The sequence below is a fragment of the Pelophylax lessonae genome, assembly GCF_965119305.1.
Source record: "Pelophylax lessonae genome assembly, chromosome: 10".
Lineage (NCBI taxonomy): Eukaryota > Metazoa > Chordata > Amphibia > Anura > Ranidae > Pelophylax > Pelophylax lessonae.
Window position 1 is genome coordinate 217,364,663 of NC_138777.1, and position 14,733 is coordinate 217,379,395.

The 14,733-nt window shown below is 44.0% G+C and overlaps 1 protein-coding gene across 1 annotated transcript in view; it reads left to right on the forward strand.

Moving 5' to 3' along the window:
* Positions 1–14,733, forward strand: part of ANKRD27 (ankyrin repeat domain 27) — a 92,152-nt gene that overhangs the window by 52,627 nt on the left and 24,792 nt on the right. Inside the window, exons 13-19 of the mRNA XM_082269946.1 lie at positions 1,000–1,127; positions 7,455–7,537; positions 7,633–7,748; positions 8,730–8,822; positions 10,050–10,247; positions 11,737–11,796; positions 11,894–12,013. Coding sequence (XP_082126072.1) covers positions 1,000–1,127; positions 7,455–7,537; positions 7,633–7,748; positions 8,730–8,822; positions 10,050–10,247; positions 11,737–11,796; positions 11,894–12,013 — 798 coding nt within the window. The remainder of the gene's footprint in view (positions 1–999; positions 1,128–7,454; positions 7,538–7,632; positions 7,749–8,729; positions 8,823–10,049; positions 10,248–11,736; positions 11,797–11,893; positions 12,014–14,733) is intronic.

The following is a 14,733-nucleotide window of genomic DNA, read 5'->3' on the forward strand; positions in this document are numbered from 1 at the left end:
GCGTGTGTCAGGCGGCTCCGATTGCCGCCTGAAACCCACGATCGTTCCCCGCTGAGAGAAAAGGACGGTCGGCTGTTGGAAACACAGCTGACCGTTCTTCTCCCTGGGATGATCACAGAGCCCCTGTGATCCTGCTATATAGTATCACATGTCTCTATGGTCATCTCAGAAGCCACGCCCCCCACAGTTAGAATCACTCCCCTAGGGTCACATTTAATTCCTTGATCACTTATACTGTTAACCCCTTCCCTGCCAGTGTCATTATTACAGTAACAGTGTATATTTTTAGCACTGATTACTGTAGTAATGTCACTGGTACCCCAAAAAGTGTCAAATATGTCAGGGGTCCGATCTGTCCACCACAATGTCTTAGTCCCGCAAAAAAATCGCAGATCGCTGCCATTACTAGTAAAAGAAAAAAAAAACAATAAAAATGACATAAAACTTTCCCATAGTTAGTAGACACGATAACTTTTGCGCAAACCAATCAAAATACGCTTATTGCGTGTTTTCTTTTTTTTTTACCAAACATATGTAGCATAGCATAAAACAAATTGGCATAAAATGTTAAAAAATTTGGATTTTTTATTTTTTTTGGGGGAATGTTATATAGCAGAATGTGAAAAATATATATATTTTTTTCTTCAAAATTGTCACTCTTTTTTTGTTTATAGCGCAAAAAATAAGCGCAGAGGTGATCAAATACCACCAAAATAAATTTGTGGGAAAAAAAGGACGTAAATTTTGTTTGGGTACAGCGTCGCACGACCGCGCAATTGTCCGTTAAAGTAACGCAGTGCCGAATCGCAAAATAGGGCCTGGTCAGGAAGGGGGTAAAATCTTCCGGGGCTAAAGTGGTTAAGGCTCTGGAATCAGTGATGGAATAAGTCACACCATTTAGAAAAAATAAAATCCCTGTATCCATCTTGCTGAGCACAGCACAGAGCTCGGTGTTCATGTCCTCTTCCTGCTGCTGACTGTGTGTCTGTTCCCTGGCAGCATATCGCCTCTGGGAATTGGGAAGAAGTGGAGAAGATGCTGAACCAAGGAGAGGCTGATGAAGAGGCTGTACAAAAGATGTGTCACCCTCTCTGCTCCTGTGACAGCTGTGACAAGTTGGCTTCTGGGTAAAGAAAAGATGTCTGTATATAATAATAATAATAATAATTAAAAAAAAATAACAGTCTTCATATTACATGCACAGTTAATTGCAATTGTATGCAAATCTTTGGGCACCCCAGGTCAAATAATGTTTTATGTTCTTATTGAAAAAAAAGTTAACAATATCTGCGGAATACAAATGTAAATGGGATGTGTTTCTGGCTTTTAAAGTGGTTGTAAACTTCAGACATGAAATATGAACAAAGCATATCCATATATAGTGTGTACTTATCCCAATTAAGAGCACTAAGTTTAATTTCTGTCTGCTGCTTTCTTCCTCTGCCATCAGCATGAGCTACTTCTGGCAAGTTTTCCTGACACCAAGAGAAAAATGGTGACAGTGGAGGGAAGTCCAGCTGTTTGGCAACCTCAGCTCTGTTCCTCTGTTCTGTGTGAAGATGGTGTATCCCTTCCTTCCAATCAGCTTTAAGAGCTCTCCTCACAGAGCTCTGAAGAATGTAACTTAAAGTGGAGTTCCACCCAAAAGTGGAACTTCCGCTCATTTGCTTCCTTCCCCCACCCCCCCCCCTCTGGTGCCACATTTGGCACCTTTCAGGGGAGAGGGGGAAATGGGTACCTGTTTTTGACAGGTATCCTTCCCCACTTCCGGGAGACAGCGCCGCGGCGCCGTCCCTCGGAAGTTTGGCCCCCTCTTCCTTCCCCCGCCGCCGAGCCAATCCAAATGCACAGCGCGCTTTGCGCATGCGCAGTAAGGACCCGCCCCTGTGAAGCTGCAAGGCTTCACTGCCGGGTTCCCTGACTGGCAATGGCGGCGACAGCAACCGACAGCCAATGGAAAGATCGGCTGCGGTGCCGACATCACTGGACTCCAGGACAGGTAAGTGTCCTACTACTAAAAGTCAGCAGCTACAGTATGTGTAGCTGCTGACTTTTAATATTTTTTCGGGGGGGGGGGGGGGGTGTCTCTGCTTTTAAGCTTTTTTCCCCTTTTTTCTGAACTCTCAGACAAGCTTTATAATTAGCACTTTGAACAGATGTAGAGAGAGAGGGCTGCAGATGGACAGATACAACTTTTGTAGGAGGATTTACTTAATCTCTGTGTCACCTGAGGCCAGTCACTTCACTAGGTAAATGAAAGGGTTTACAACCACTTTAAAGTGGAACAGTGGTCAGAAAATTAAGTCTGGGTAGATCACTGCAGGTCGGCCCCTTTTGCAGGTATAGTTATGTAAAATATTAAAAATAAGTGTTTATACTGTTTAAAATCCACTAATACACTATCTCACCCTGCTCTATGTATGTCTGATTGCTCTCTACTTTTTGGCACTGTGCCGAATTTGTAGAGGCCGATCTGCCGACAAAGCCTATAGATTTACTGCTATTCAGGGGCTGTGGGTTTCAGCAAAATGGCAGCTTCCAGCAAGAAAAAACAAGAATAATGGATTAATTTTACAGCACACACTAACTTTGGTAGCATAAATATTAATGTGTAATGTATGTTCCTTGCTAAACAACATTATTTTATTAAGTTCTAATGGGATAAGTTCCGCTTTAAGTAAACCAGTCAAAGAAAAAATTATAAAATTCTGATGTCAGCATTTTTCTGCCGCTGATTTCCCAATATTGCTAGGTGTAGGGGGGAGGGGGGCACACCCCGGGGGGGGCACACCCCTGCCTCCCCACAATGTAGAGCTTGAGACCAAAGTGGCCAATTACTAGCTTCCTAATGGGCTTCTGGGGTCAGGTGAGCACGTGTGTCTAGGTATTGCAACCTATTGGCCATGACTTTGAGAGGGTGGCAGTTGGGTATCTAAGCACGCAGGAGCCAGGAGGGGTTCAAAACCAAAAACTAAAATTTACAAAAACATTTAAATCGGCTGAATATCAAACATTGCATATGAATAATTTCTATTTGACTACTGCAGCCAGCCAGGGGTGAGCTGTAATCCCCGGGTTCACATTAGTGCGATGACAGACATCACATGTGATTCGGAGCGCACTGCTCTGAAAATCTCGTGCATTGTCTGTGCGATGCGAATTCAGCCATACAGATTGTATGGCTGAATTCGCATTGACACTCCCAGCGATTCGCATATGGCAATGTGAACTGCCTGCGATTTGAATGTGATGCGGGAACCCGCAGTGGATTTGCAGGGTTTCCGCATCACATATATGTGAACCGGCACTAAATAAGAAAATCGGCTTCCTATAGGTTTAGATAAAAGTTGGTGCTGGATGGCAGGGAGATCAGATCACACACAGCAGAGAATGAGACACACCACTTTCTTCTAAGAGAATTAAATGAAATTATTGCTGCCAGTAATTAAAGAGGAAGCAAACCCTCCCCAAAAAAAAAAAGAAAAACCCTGTAAGAGGCATAATGAGCTAGTATGAATCGCATACTAGCTCATTATGAAATGCTTACCTTAGGCGCTGCCCCCGCAGTGCCGCCCGCTCAGTGACAGGATGGCCGATCTGTTCGGCCGTCCTGGTTCGCGTCCTCCGGCTATCTGTTTGGCCGGAGGCGTGTCGCCGTTTACGGCACAGGGCCGGCCGTTCCTTCAGAGTGCATGCGCCGCCGCCGATGACGTCATTGGCTGCATTAAAAGTGAATATCTCCTAAACAGTGCAAGTGTAAGAGATATTTACAGTACCTATAGGTACAAGTTCCAAGAGAGGGTTTACAACCTCTTTAATAGGCTTTCATTGCTGACCTCTTAAGGCCCATACACACAATACGAAAATCGGAAGGATAATTTCATCCGACGAACGATCTGCTGATTTTTGGATTGTTAGTATGGTGCTTTCGACAGCCGAATACGGATTTTTGGACAACAAAAACTGGATGTGCACTTGTGCAGGCTATAAAATTTTTATCGTATGCCAACACAACGTCCGACTTTCATTTAATTAGTACAGTTTTCATCCGAAAAAAATCGTAAGAGCAAGACTAGACATGCTCAGAAATGAAAGAACACATACAAAACAATTCAACACATGACATCACTTCTGAAGTTAAATTCTGTCATACAGGAATTTTTGTATGAAAGTAACCTCTTCACTTTCCACATGAGACCAGCATGCAACAAAAAACGGACGACAGATCGTTCGATAATCTGATCGTGTGTATGAGGCTTTAGAGTTCTGTTTCTGTACTTTCTTTCTTTGAGTCAGTGACTCAGCACAAGTTTCCTGACAGTCAAAGGAACCATTTTGACTGACTCCTCCATACACGGGATGTTTCCAGCATGTAGCCAGTGCTGCCCGATCCTAATGTAGAAAGCATGCTTTTCAAACTAAGACCCCTTTCGCATGGGGTGGACTGCAGCTGCGGTCCTCTTGCTCAGCAAGGAATCTCTCTTCTGACACCCACTGAGCAGTCAGATCACAGGTCTCTGTCCAGTCCGCTCATGCAAAGTGGACACAGACCTCTCCTGAGCAGCCTCTGTAGGACTGCCATCCGATCAGATCCCCATCCATCTGTTTTTGGTGGATCGGATTGGATGTAGGTGGATGTACACGGAATATATAATTCTCAATTAAAACTGCGCTTAGAAAAATGAAAGGGTCCCACAAATAGTGATATAAGCAAGCAGCGACTCTGCTGTGAGATATTAACACAGAGCCAATTCAGATTGAATATCACAAGAGCCGTGCTAAAAAACAGTGATACTCCTAGAAATATTAGAAGTGTCTATGTTATTTTTTCTATTAGGGGACAGCCACACAAAATAAAGTCCAAATCCAGAAAATAAAGTGCAAGGTTAGGATCCTCTTCATAAATGTTCGTGTGAGCTGTGAACATCTGTCACCACTATTGCAGCATCCAAGCCGTGACAACACCGACTTAGTAAAAAGGACAAGCTTACTGACTTCGCAGGACCCTCTACTTAAAGCGAGAGCAACAGAGCATGTAGCCAAGCAACCTGCCCAGGGTTTTTCTAAAGGATTCCCTCAAGGGAAGGTATTCAAACTGTAGTAGACATCTCAGCATCATCCCCAAGGAGTCATCAAAAGGATAGGAAAAATACATCTCTGCATAGTGTAAAATCCTTTAGTTAGCTTTTATAAAGAAAAAAAAAAGTTGCACGTACATCAATAGAAAAAAAAACATAGCATTTAAAATTCTCGACGGCCAACATACGGCAAAGACAACCTGCACTTCCGGGAACACGGGATGACATTCTGACGTCGCTTTGCCCTACGTGTTTTGTCGCAGGTGACATCTTCTGTCCATTTACTCCTGCCGCTCCATAGAGAAGAATTGAGGTTTTGATGGTGTCCGCCTGAAAAACTGACAGGCGGACCGGATCAGAATGTCTATGTGAAATGGGCCAAAGGATTGTAATTCCAACCTGGATGATTATGTGCAAAAAAAAAAAAAAGGTTTTATATAAATTAAGCAATTTTGTTTTGAAACATTAGATTATGAGCTTGTAAAAAAAGTCAACCGAAATTGACCAAAAAACATTTTAGTTTTCATTTTAAACACTTTTTATATGGCATGTCTAGGTTTTTTTTTTTGGCCTCAGGCATATTACAGGACAATAAAATCATCTGTAATGTAAATGATATGGACATTAGATTTCCACTTAAAGAAGGAGCCTTGTCTTTTTATATAGTTTTAAAACTCTGCACACTAATAATTTTATAATGTTCTGTGTACATTATCACTTACATAATGTACATCACATGAGTCAATTATTTATAGTCTCTAATGTACTCTGTATAATCCGTGGGGGGGAGAAGCCAGCTCGTAACTAGCCGTAAAATGGCTTTTGTTTTATTTATTCGTGGTACTCTGCTAAGCACTGTTCACATCCTAATTGGACCTAATAATAATAATAAAAAAAAAAATTGTATTTCTCTTTCGTTCATTGATGGACACATCTACTGATCTTCTTAACCATTGGGTTATACTGCCCCCCTACAGGAGCAGGACACTAGACAGGAAAAAAAAAATCTGGCTACGCCTATGGGCACTCTCTGCTATAGGTTTTTTTCTTCTTAGTCAGGAGTAAGGACCTCCTAGTTCCTTGCTGCGATCTCTGGTCTCGGCAATTTTTTCTTTTTCGATAGATTTTTTTTCTCCTGGTTTTTTTCCTGTGAGATCTACAATCAAATGCCAGACTGGGCGAGGGGCTTGATAATCTAGATTCAGTGGTCACCCCATCTGCCCAGCGAGGGCGCGCAGACCTCAGCTCCACGCTAGGTCGGCCGCGACATAGTCCCACTGGATGGGGGCTGGCCTGCGAATTAAACGCCTTGGAGGCCGCATACAACTGGGTCTCGGCCCGAGTCGCAACGTTTCTCCTGGATGACCGCCTCCCAATTTCGATGGAGAGGAGGTTCTGTCTGGAGCGGTGCATGCCTGGTTCCTGGTAAGGTAAGTGACTGTGCCCCCCCCCTCTCCCCCTGGAGGGTTTTGGGTGGATGTGGGTTCCCCTCCTTCCCATTAGGCACTACCATCGGTCTGGTGGTCCCTGTGGGCTATATGCCCCCCCCCCTTACTGGAACTGTGGGGTGGCCTGGTCCACCATCAGGGGTAGGGGCAATGTGCTGTGCTGGCGATGGGGGCAGGGATTGCGTTGCCAGTGACCAGGCGATTGGCTGTTTGTACCTGGTGGGGGCTCCTGGCAGGGGCCCCCCTTCCTGCCTGTCCCTTTTTCTGAGACTCTGGGATCCCTCCTGGGTCACTTCAGTCTATTCTTGCTGCCTACCTACAGCCATCCAATCTTCATTTGCTAAAGCTGTTTAGGTTTTGTGAGTACCTGAGGCCTTGCCTCATATCTCTAGGTTGCTTTACCGCCACATGATCACAAGATATCAAATTCTAGACATGGGGGGGGGTTCTGCTGTACTGGGGGCCCAGCTCAAAGTCTACTAATGACTATGGGGCTTCTTGCAGCACGCCCACCAATGTCATGGATGTCTGCAGCCAGAAATCAAACCCTTCCTCTGACTCTTCCTGGATGAGACCGGCTCCTGTGCCTACTTGGCTGTGGTTTTTACTACAGTCCTGCAAGACTTTATGGTCCTTTTTTCAACAGGTGACTTTGACCGCACATTTTCTCCCGCGCCTTCCCTTACAGATTTTGTATCTAATCAATCCAGGACCTTGGAGTCTTCTGATCCATCAGCCACTAAGTGCTCTGAATCCAAGTCTCTCCAGTCCTTGACTGATCCTCCTCATTGTGTATCATGCTTTTTAGTTGATGCCCCAATTTAAATGCAAATAGAAATGCAAGTTGTTATTCATATATTTTAATCTACAAATCTCTTTACTGTAAAAAAAAAATGTTTACACCTGGATTTTTTCTTTTTCTTTGTAGGAAGTTAAATGATATATCAATTGTCACTCCATTATCTCGAGATGATCGAGGTTACACCCCTCTTCACATTGCAGCCATCTGCGGTAAGAAAGACCTAAGCTCCCCTGTTGTGAGTCGCCGTCTGTCTGACATTTACTCTTTTATACTTAAAGTGTCTTGTGTTGTGCTGTTTTTGTAGGGCAGTATCAGTTTATTGATCTACTGATCTCTAAAGGAGGAGTGGTTAACGCCACAGATTACCACGGGTCTACGCCACTACACCTGGCTTGCCAGAAGGGCCACCAGAAGATAGCAGTAAGATGAAAATTCACATTCACAGTACACTTCCTCTATCTATTGATTTTATTTTTATTTTTTTTTCATCTTTCACACCCCACACCCCTGTGTGTGCTGAAATTTTATATCAGGCTCACAGTTTGAATGATCCTTCTGCAGCTGCAAAGAAAGGGTTGAACAGGAGTGAGTCACTTCGTGTTCCCATTCATTTTGCACAATCTAGCTCTGACAGTGTTTTACTTCTAGAACTGATAGAGGGCAGAAAGTGCATGTTCATAGAGTTCAGGCATATGTCAGGAGGCAGGTACAGGCCACACAGAGCAAATGTTACAATCCCAGAAAAGTATTTTACACTAGAGAGTAAAGCAACCATACATATTGATGCTCAATAACCGAACCAAAGACTGCAAAGCAAGATATAAAAAGTAAACCCTTACCACTGGAAGTGCCTTAAAGTGGTAGTACACTGTCCCCCTGCAAGGTAATCTCATAATTTACTGGTATGCACCACATACTAGAACATTATGGCAGAACTACCTGTAAAAGGGATTCCTTCAGCAGTACGCTGTTCCTGCTGACAAGAACATGAAACATAGGGCGCTTCTGTTAGGCAGATCAGTCCTTAATGACGGAAGGGGGAGGGGGCATTTGCTTGGCCTCCATGGACATGCAGGGAGTGCCTTACTAACAAAAGGTAGGAATCTGCAACAACGTTTGTTAAAGACCTTGTAATGCACATAGATCATCTAGAGGGGAATGTTTTTTTTTCTCAACAAAAGTGGAGTTACGCTTTAAGTGATGGCATTACTTACAAGGACTCAAAGCATTGGAGTGGGGTTTAGCTGTATTACTTTGAAGCTTTATAATGTTCAACAGAGCTCATTGATTTCTGCTCTGCCCATGTGAGCAACCTGCAGCAGCATTAATAGAGGATGATCAAGAGCCTGTGTGCTCCAGTCTATTATTTTCTGGGCTGTTAACATTTTTTTTTCTTTTTAGCTGCTTCTGTTACATTATAAGGCAAGCCAGGATATTCAGGATAACAGTGGGAACACGCCTCTGCATCTGGCCTGCACATATGGACATGAAGATGTAAGTTTTGTTTGGGAACTACACTCGGCATCTCTTCTTTAAACTGAAACAGTGCTTTTGGGAAGGGCATAGCAATAGCTTTATTTTAATGTGGGCTCTCACAGTTAGGGTCCTTTCACACCACCCGTTCATTTTTTTCCTCCGCTCAGTGACTTTTTTTTTTTTTTCACGGATGCACATTTGGAGGGTTCGTTCCGTTTGTCCGTTTATCGTCCCATCCGTTTGCGGAGGATAAACGGACATTAGTCCTGCTCTGTACAGGTAATAAGTTCTCTCCAGTACATAGTAATGCCCAGGTGATCAGTCCCCAATAGTGTCACCTACCTGTGCAGGGTGTCCTCTCTGCAGACAGAGCTCCATACTGTGTAGTCCGGTAATAGGCAGTATATATAATCCCGGGTGATCAGTCCCCTGTACTCTCAGCTCAGCGCCCCTCTAGTGACAGGCGGTGTCCCCTGCACATGTCCCCGAGTGACAGCGGCTCCTCTCCTGCCGGTGACTCGGTGACAAGGTCGGCCGGTGTTGTGACTGGGAGATCTCCGGAGAGCAATCCTGTCCCCTGCCCGTCTGTCCCGCCCAAATTGTATGGGCCGGCCGCGCCCCAACCCAGGGAGTGAGCAATACACACTGAGCCTGGATCATTATACTATACAATGTATCACCTAGGGATTACGGATGTCAACGGTGTCATTGCGTCCGTTCCATTTTTTTAAACGGTAGAAAAATAGGGTTCTCTTCCGTTCCAAAAAACGGAACAGAACTGAAAGGACGCAAATCGGATGTCAGCGGATGGTCATCCCATTGACATGCATTATGTCTGTTTTTCATCCGCAAATGGATGGGATGAAAAACGGACATACGGGCTGCCCGTGTGAAAGGACCCTAACTTATCTTTCCTTTGCTTCCCTGTTTGCCTTTGGGAGGGAGGGAAAGAAGCACTGTGTAAACTTCAAAATTATCCTAGCTGGAGCTTACATTGGAGAAGGTCTTTTTCTCAAGTGACAACAATGTGGACAACTGCCAAACACCTTTACTGTCACTTGGGAGGAAGGGGAGTGAGTCATATGCTGTCCCATTCCCGGAATGCCAGGTATTTCTCGTAGCTTTCAGCAGTAGTATGAGTGAAAGGAAGGTGAGAATGTGGAGCTAAAGAGACCAACAAATATGCATTTTGATGTTTCCATAAGACTTACCACTCTGTGTTAGCAATGCTGTTGCTTCTTCCAGTGTGTGAAGGCTTTAGTCTATTGTGACGGGAACTTATGTAGAATGGACTGCGTTAATGAGAAGGGGGACACAGCACTGCACATCGCAGCCCGTTGGGGATATCAGGGGATTATCGAAGTCTTGCTACAGAATGGAGCCAGCACCAGCATCCCAAACAGAAGGAAGGAGACACCTCTGCAGTGTGCACTGAATTCCAAGGTAATGGATCACACTGAACACTGAACATTGACGTGTCTGTGGGATGTTTGCTGCTGTTAAAGTAGATGTGAACTAATTTTAAAGGCATTATAAACCTTCCTACCTGCAACTTGTGTTTTTAATTTGCATAAGATATGCTTGATTATGTGATTTGTTGGCCTGTATGCACAGCCTAAAGTGGAGTAAATCTTCACATTCCTGCAAGCAGTTTCTGTTTATGCTTAATCATGAGGATTTGCAGCATGGCACTGCACAGGTTAATGCATGACCTCTGTAGTCTGAGAACCAACATTTCCTGTGAAGAAACGAAATATCTCACAATCCCTTGGTCTCTGTTTCGTGCAGGTGAGATCTATATAGTAAATAGATCTGACTGACACAAACAGGCAGACAACTTAACAGAGCTTTCCATGCTAGAAGAGATGTGTTTTCATCATATTAGCAATCCACCATTTGTGATGCAACATAGAGGAAATGCCAGGGCAGGCACTGGACGAGGTCTGACCTGAAAGAAGTTGCCTGTGCCTAGTGACAAGCTAGGTGAATTAATACATGGACATAGGGGAATCAATTGGCCATGACACTACGAACTGTAGTGAGCCAATCATTACATGGTAAGGCAAACAAAAACCACAGGGAATAGAACTATACTAATATCTAGTTAAAACAACAAAAACATTTGAAAATATACAATCTTTCATATGTGGTGACAAGAGATTCCCAGAGTGCTATGGGTTACCTCAAGAGACAGCATTGAAAAAGCTTATGAAAATTTCTGTGAATGAACCAGGCTCTTCCCATACTTGCTCCCTTTTGCTCTTTTAAAGTGGAGTTCCAACCTATTTTGCAACTTTAGTGATTCTTGGAGTGCTCGCTATGCTGATCAACAATTGGGCATTTACAATTATTTTCGGGGGTCCCTTACCTTATTTTCAGGGCATTTTTGATTGTACTTCCTCCTTCTCCCCCCCCCCCCCCCCCCTGTGGCCACAGCCACCGACATCACTTCCACCTTTGCATTGCATCCTGGGAGCTGTTTGTCATCACTCCCAGGAGGCTGGAATCAGGAAGAACTCCCAGAACACTCCCTGGAATCAGGAAGAAGGACATGGCAGATTACACTGCGGCTTCAGATGCCCACATCTAAGATGGCCTCGGCCAGACAGCGTTTTAAAAGTAAGATTTTGACTAAAATCCAATACTGTACACCTTGTAAGTATGAGAATAGCGGTTCTGTTAATGGCGATGAATTAGTATTATAGGGGTATTTTTAGTTAAAGGTATTTCAGGCCGGAACACCACTTTAAATACACCATTACAAAAGTTTTTCAAGTTTTACATTTTTTTAATGAAATGTTTTTATTTAGCTTTACTTTTTTTTAACCTGACACTTCAGCTTCAGCGTCTGAGGACAACGGTCACTTAACACCTGTCAGTTGCTGCCTTGTGAATTGCTAGACTCAACACACTTTCCTATTTTTTGTCATAGATTCTGTCCATCATGGAGACCACTCACACTGACAACAACAGGAGACCGAGTCATTCCGAGGTAAAGACCACATCTTTAGTTCTGTAGTGAGACCTGCCCTGGCTCTGTGTATTCACATCTCTATCACCCTTCTCTTTTGTTGTGGGTCTTGGTGCAGTCCCCCAGCGGCTCAACACCTCAGTCTGCTGACACGATCAGCAGAGATTCATCAGAGTCCAGCCTCTCCTCGCTGTCCATCAGTGCTGGGCAGGAAGACACTAAAAGCAAATATAAAGAGGTAAATTTGTATGAATTTCTGACAGATCACATCTCATTTCACAAGGAGGTGCACTCCATATGTGCTTAGAACTGTAAGGATAAATGCTTTGCATGAGCTCTCTAGAAGTGTGTGTTGCGCGTAGGTGTTTTACATGTTCAAAATCAATCAATCATGCCGCGCCAAAGTGAAATCGAATAAGTGGTGAAAATCAATGAGTGTAACCGTGAGAAAGATCACAAAATCAATAGATCACAATAATAATAATAATTAATAAATCTCTCAAATCGTGAATAACCTATATATATAAAATCGCATATCAAATAATAATAAATAGTGCTTCAAACTCATGAAAAGTGAAAAAAAATCCCTATATATATATATATAATCCTTCATAATATTAGACTCAGAGACAAGTGTTCCAAATGTCCCAATATGATCCTGAGTGATGTGCCCAAAATCAGGTGCTGGTGCTTCACTCCACTCTTTGAGTGCTCAGTGTGAAATGTGCTTAAAAGCAGCTCACCTCATGCATATGGGGCTTTTCCACTGCATGGAACCGAACGGTTCGGCTCGCTTTTGTGCTTTTCAACTGCTGGTACCGCATGGTATGGTGTAGGAACGGTTCGGTACGGTACGGTGCGGCGGCGCTTTTCCACTGCATGGAACCGAACGGTACGGCTCTCAAAAACAGTACCTACTCGATTGTGGTTCCAAGAGGTACCATACCCGGTACCATATCCCACAATCCTTTGCATGCAGTCACTACTAGCCACTGATTGGTCAGAGAATCGTTGTTATCCCACCCACTTAACTTTAGTACTACTTTAGTGGAAAAGCAAACCATACCGTACCGTACTGAACCGTTCCAACACCGTATCATGCGGTACCAGCAGTGGAAAAGCAAACCGGGCCAAGCAGGGCCGAGTAAAGCCGAGCCGGTACTTGCAGTGGAAAAGTGCCAATAGACCCATACGTTTCAATGAGTCATACGCACAATATTGACAAAAGGCTTCATTCAGAAACTATGGATCCGCACCTCCCTCCTCTCCAGGGCTCCAATGCCAGGTAAAGGAATCAGGGTCCTGGCTGATTGCAGAGCTGACCATTAACTCCTTGGAGGATGATGCTCACTGAGCGGTGATGGTGTTCCTGGAAGATTCCCGGGCCAGCCTGTAGAAAACAGAAGAGAGACAGAAGAATCATGCTTAGTAGAAAGCAAGGTTTAACATAGGCAAGATGGTACACTCCCTTCTAAGCAACTCTCAAAACACTCAAGTGTTTTGATTTGATTTCACTTTGGCGCGGCATTATTGATTGATTTTGTTTTTACCTGTGTGATGTGTTGGCACTGGAATGCCAAAAGACTTCTAGTTTTGCAATCTGCTAAGCTCATGTTCCCTGCTAATTTGATTGTTCTGAATTTGACTTGGCAAGGGACATGTCAGACCACTGCCTTCGCACAGGGAGCAAGAGTCTTTCTCCATTGAATAATGGCAGGGGATAAGCTTTTATTCACAGGCTGTGGGTGTTTTCGAGAACAAAAACTGCAAGACTGCCAGCAAGGTTATTAACCTAAATCCACCTTCTCAGCTGGGGTTCTTCCTGAGCTTCCTAGGGGTTCCATAAGCAGTGAGCAATGGCACCTTATTTCCCTTCCCATACTGACCACCAATGCAGGAAAGGGGGCACTTCTACTGACCACTAATGCTATGAAACACTACAATTTATACAGTATTTTGTACTGCATTGCTTTCCTGCTGCTATTATTCATTTAATTTCAAGAATATTACAAACCATGTTGTTGTACAGAGCAGGAGGGTGTTCAAAATGATTTGCTCAGGGTGTCATATATGCTAGATATGCCTATTCATTATTATATTTTTTTAAACATTCTGCAATTTAATTGTTAAAGTAGAAGTTTGGTCTACACATTACTGGACACAGGCTCCTCAGTAGCGGGATTTGTAGCAAATACCAGCTGGAAACTGGGCTTGTCATGAAACAACGCACATATTCGCCAGCACACCGGAGCAGCGCAAGTCCCCTTCGTCAGGCATGTCATCACAACATTGCATGCCTAACAAAGATAACTAAAGATGTGTATACTTTCCCTAATCCAGGGGCGCTCTGGTCAGGTCACGTGAAGCGCTGGCTTCAGGGGAGAGGAGGGACAGCCAACAACGGATGTCCCATAGTAAGGCTCCTTTTTACATTTGTGCGCCTCCAAAGTCGCAATTTGGAGCAACGTTTTGTGCAATTTTGACCTGACTTTACATTCTCTGGACCAAAGTCGCATCAAAAGTTGGACCAAAGTAGTGTAGAAACCTTTTCTGAGGTTGCAGCTGCTGTAGTGTCAGTAGGAATGGCTCTCTTAGAAATACATTGAGTTTCACATGTCCTGTGACTTGGTGTGTCAGAAGTCAGATGTTAAGTCGCAGAAGTGTGAAAGGAGCCTAAGTGTAAGGGTGACGCCACCGCCCAGGCTCTGTAGCCGTTGTCGCTGCTCTCTCTTCCCCCCCTGCAGCCAGCCGCTGGGGAGATCATGTGGCCGAAGCACCCTTAGAATAGAGAAGTATACCCCTCTTTCCTTTACAGGCTACTTAATATAGGACTTGGAATGGGGGTGGGAGCGGATTTAAGCTTACATAGATTTAGACTAAACTTCTACTTTAATGCTAATGTACTGCAAACTGCAGGTAGAATTATTTTTGGCAGTGATTCCCCAGGACCTAAAAAAA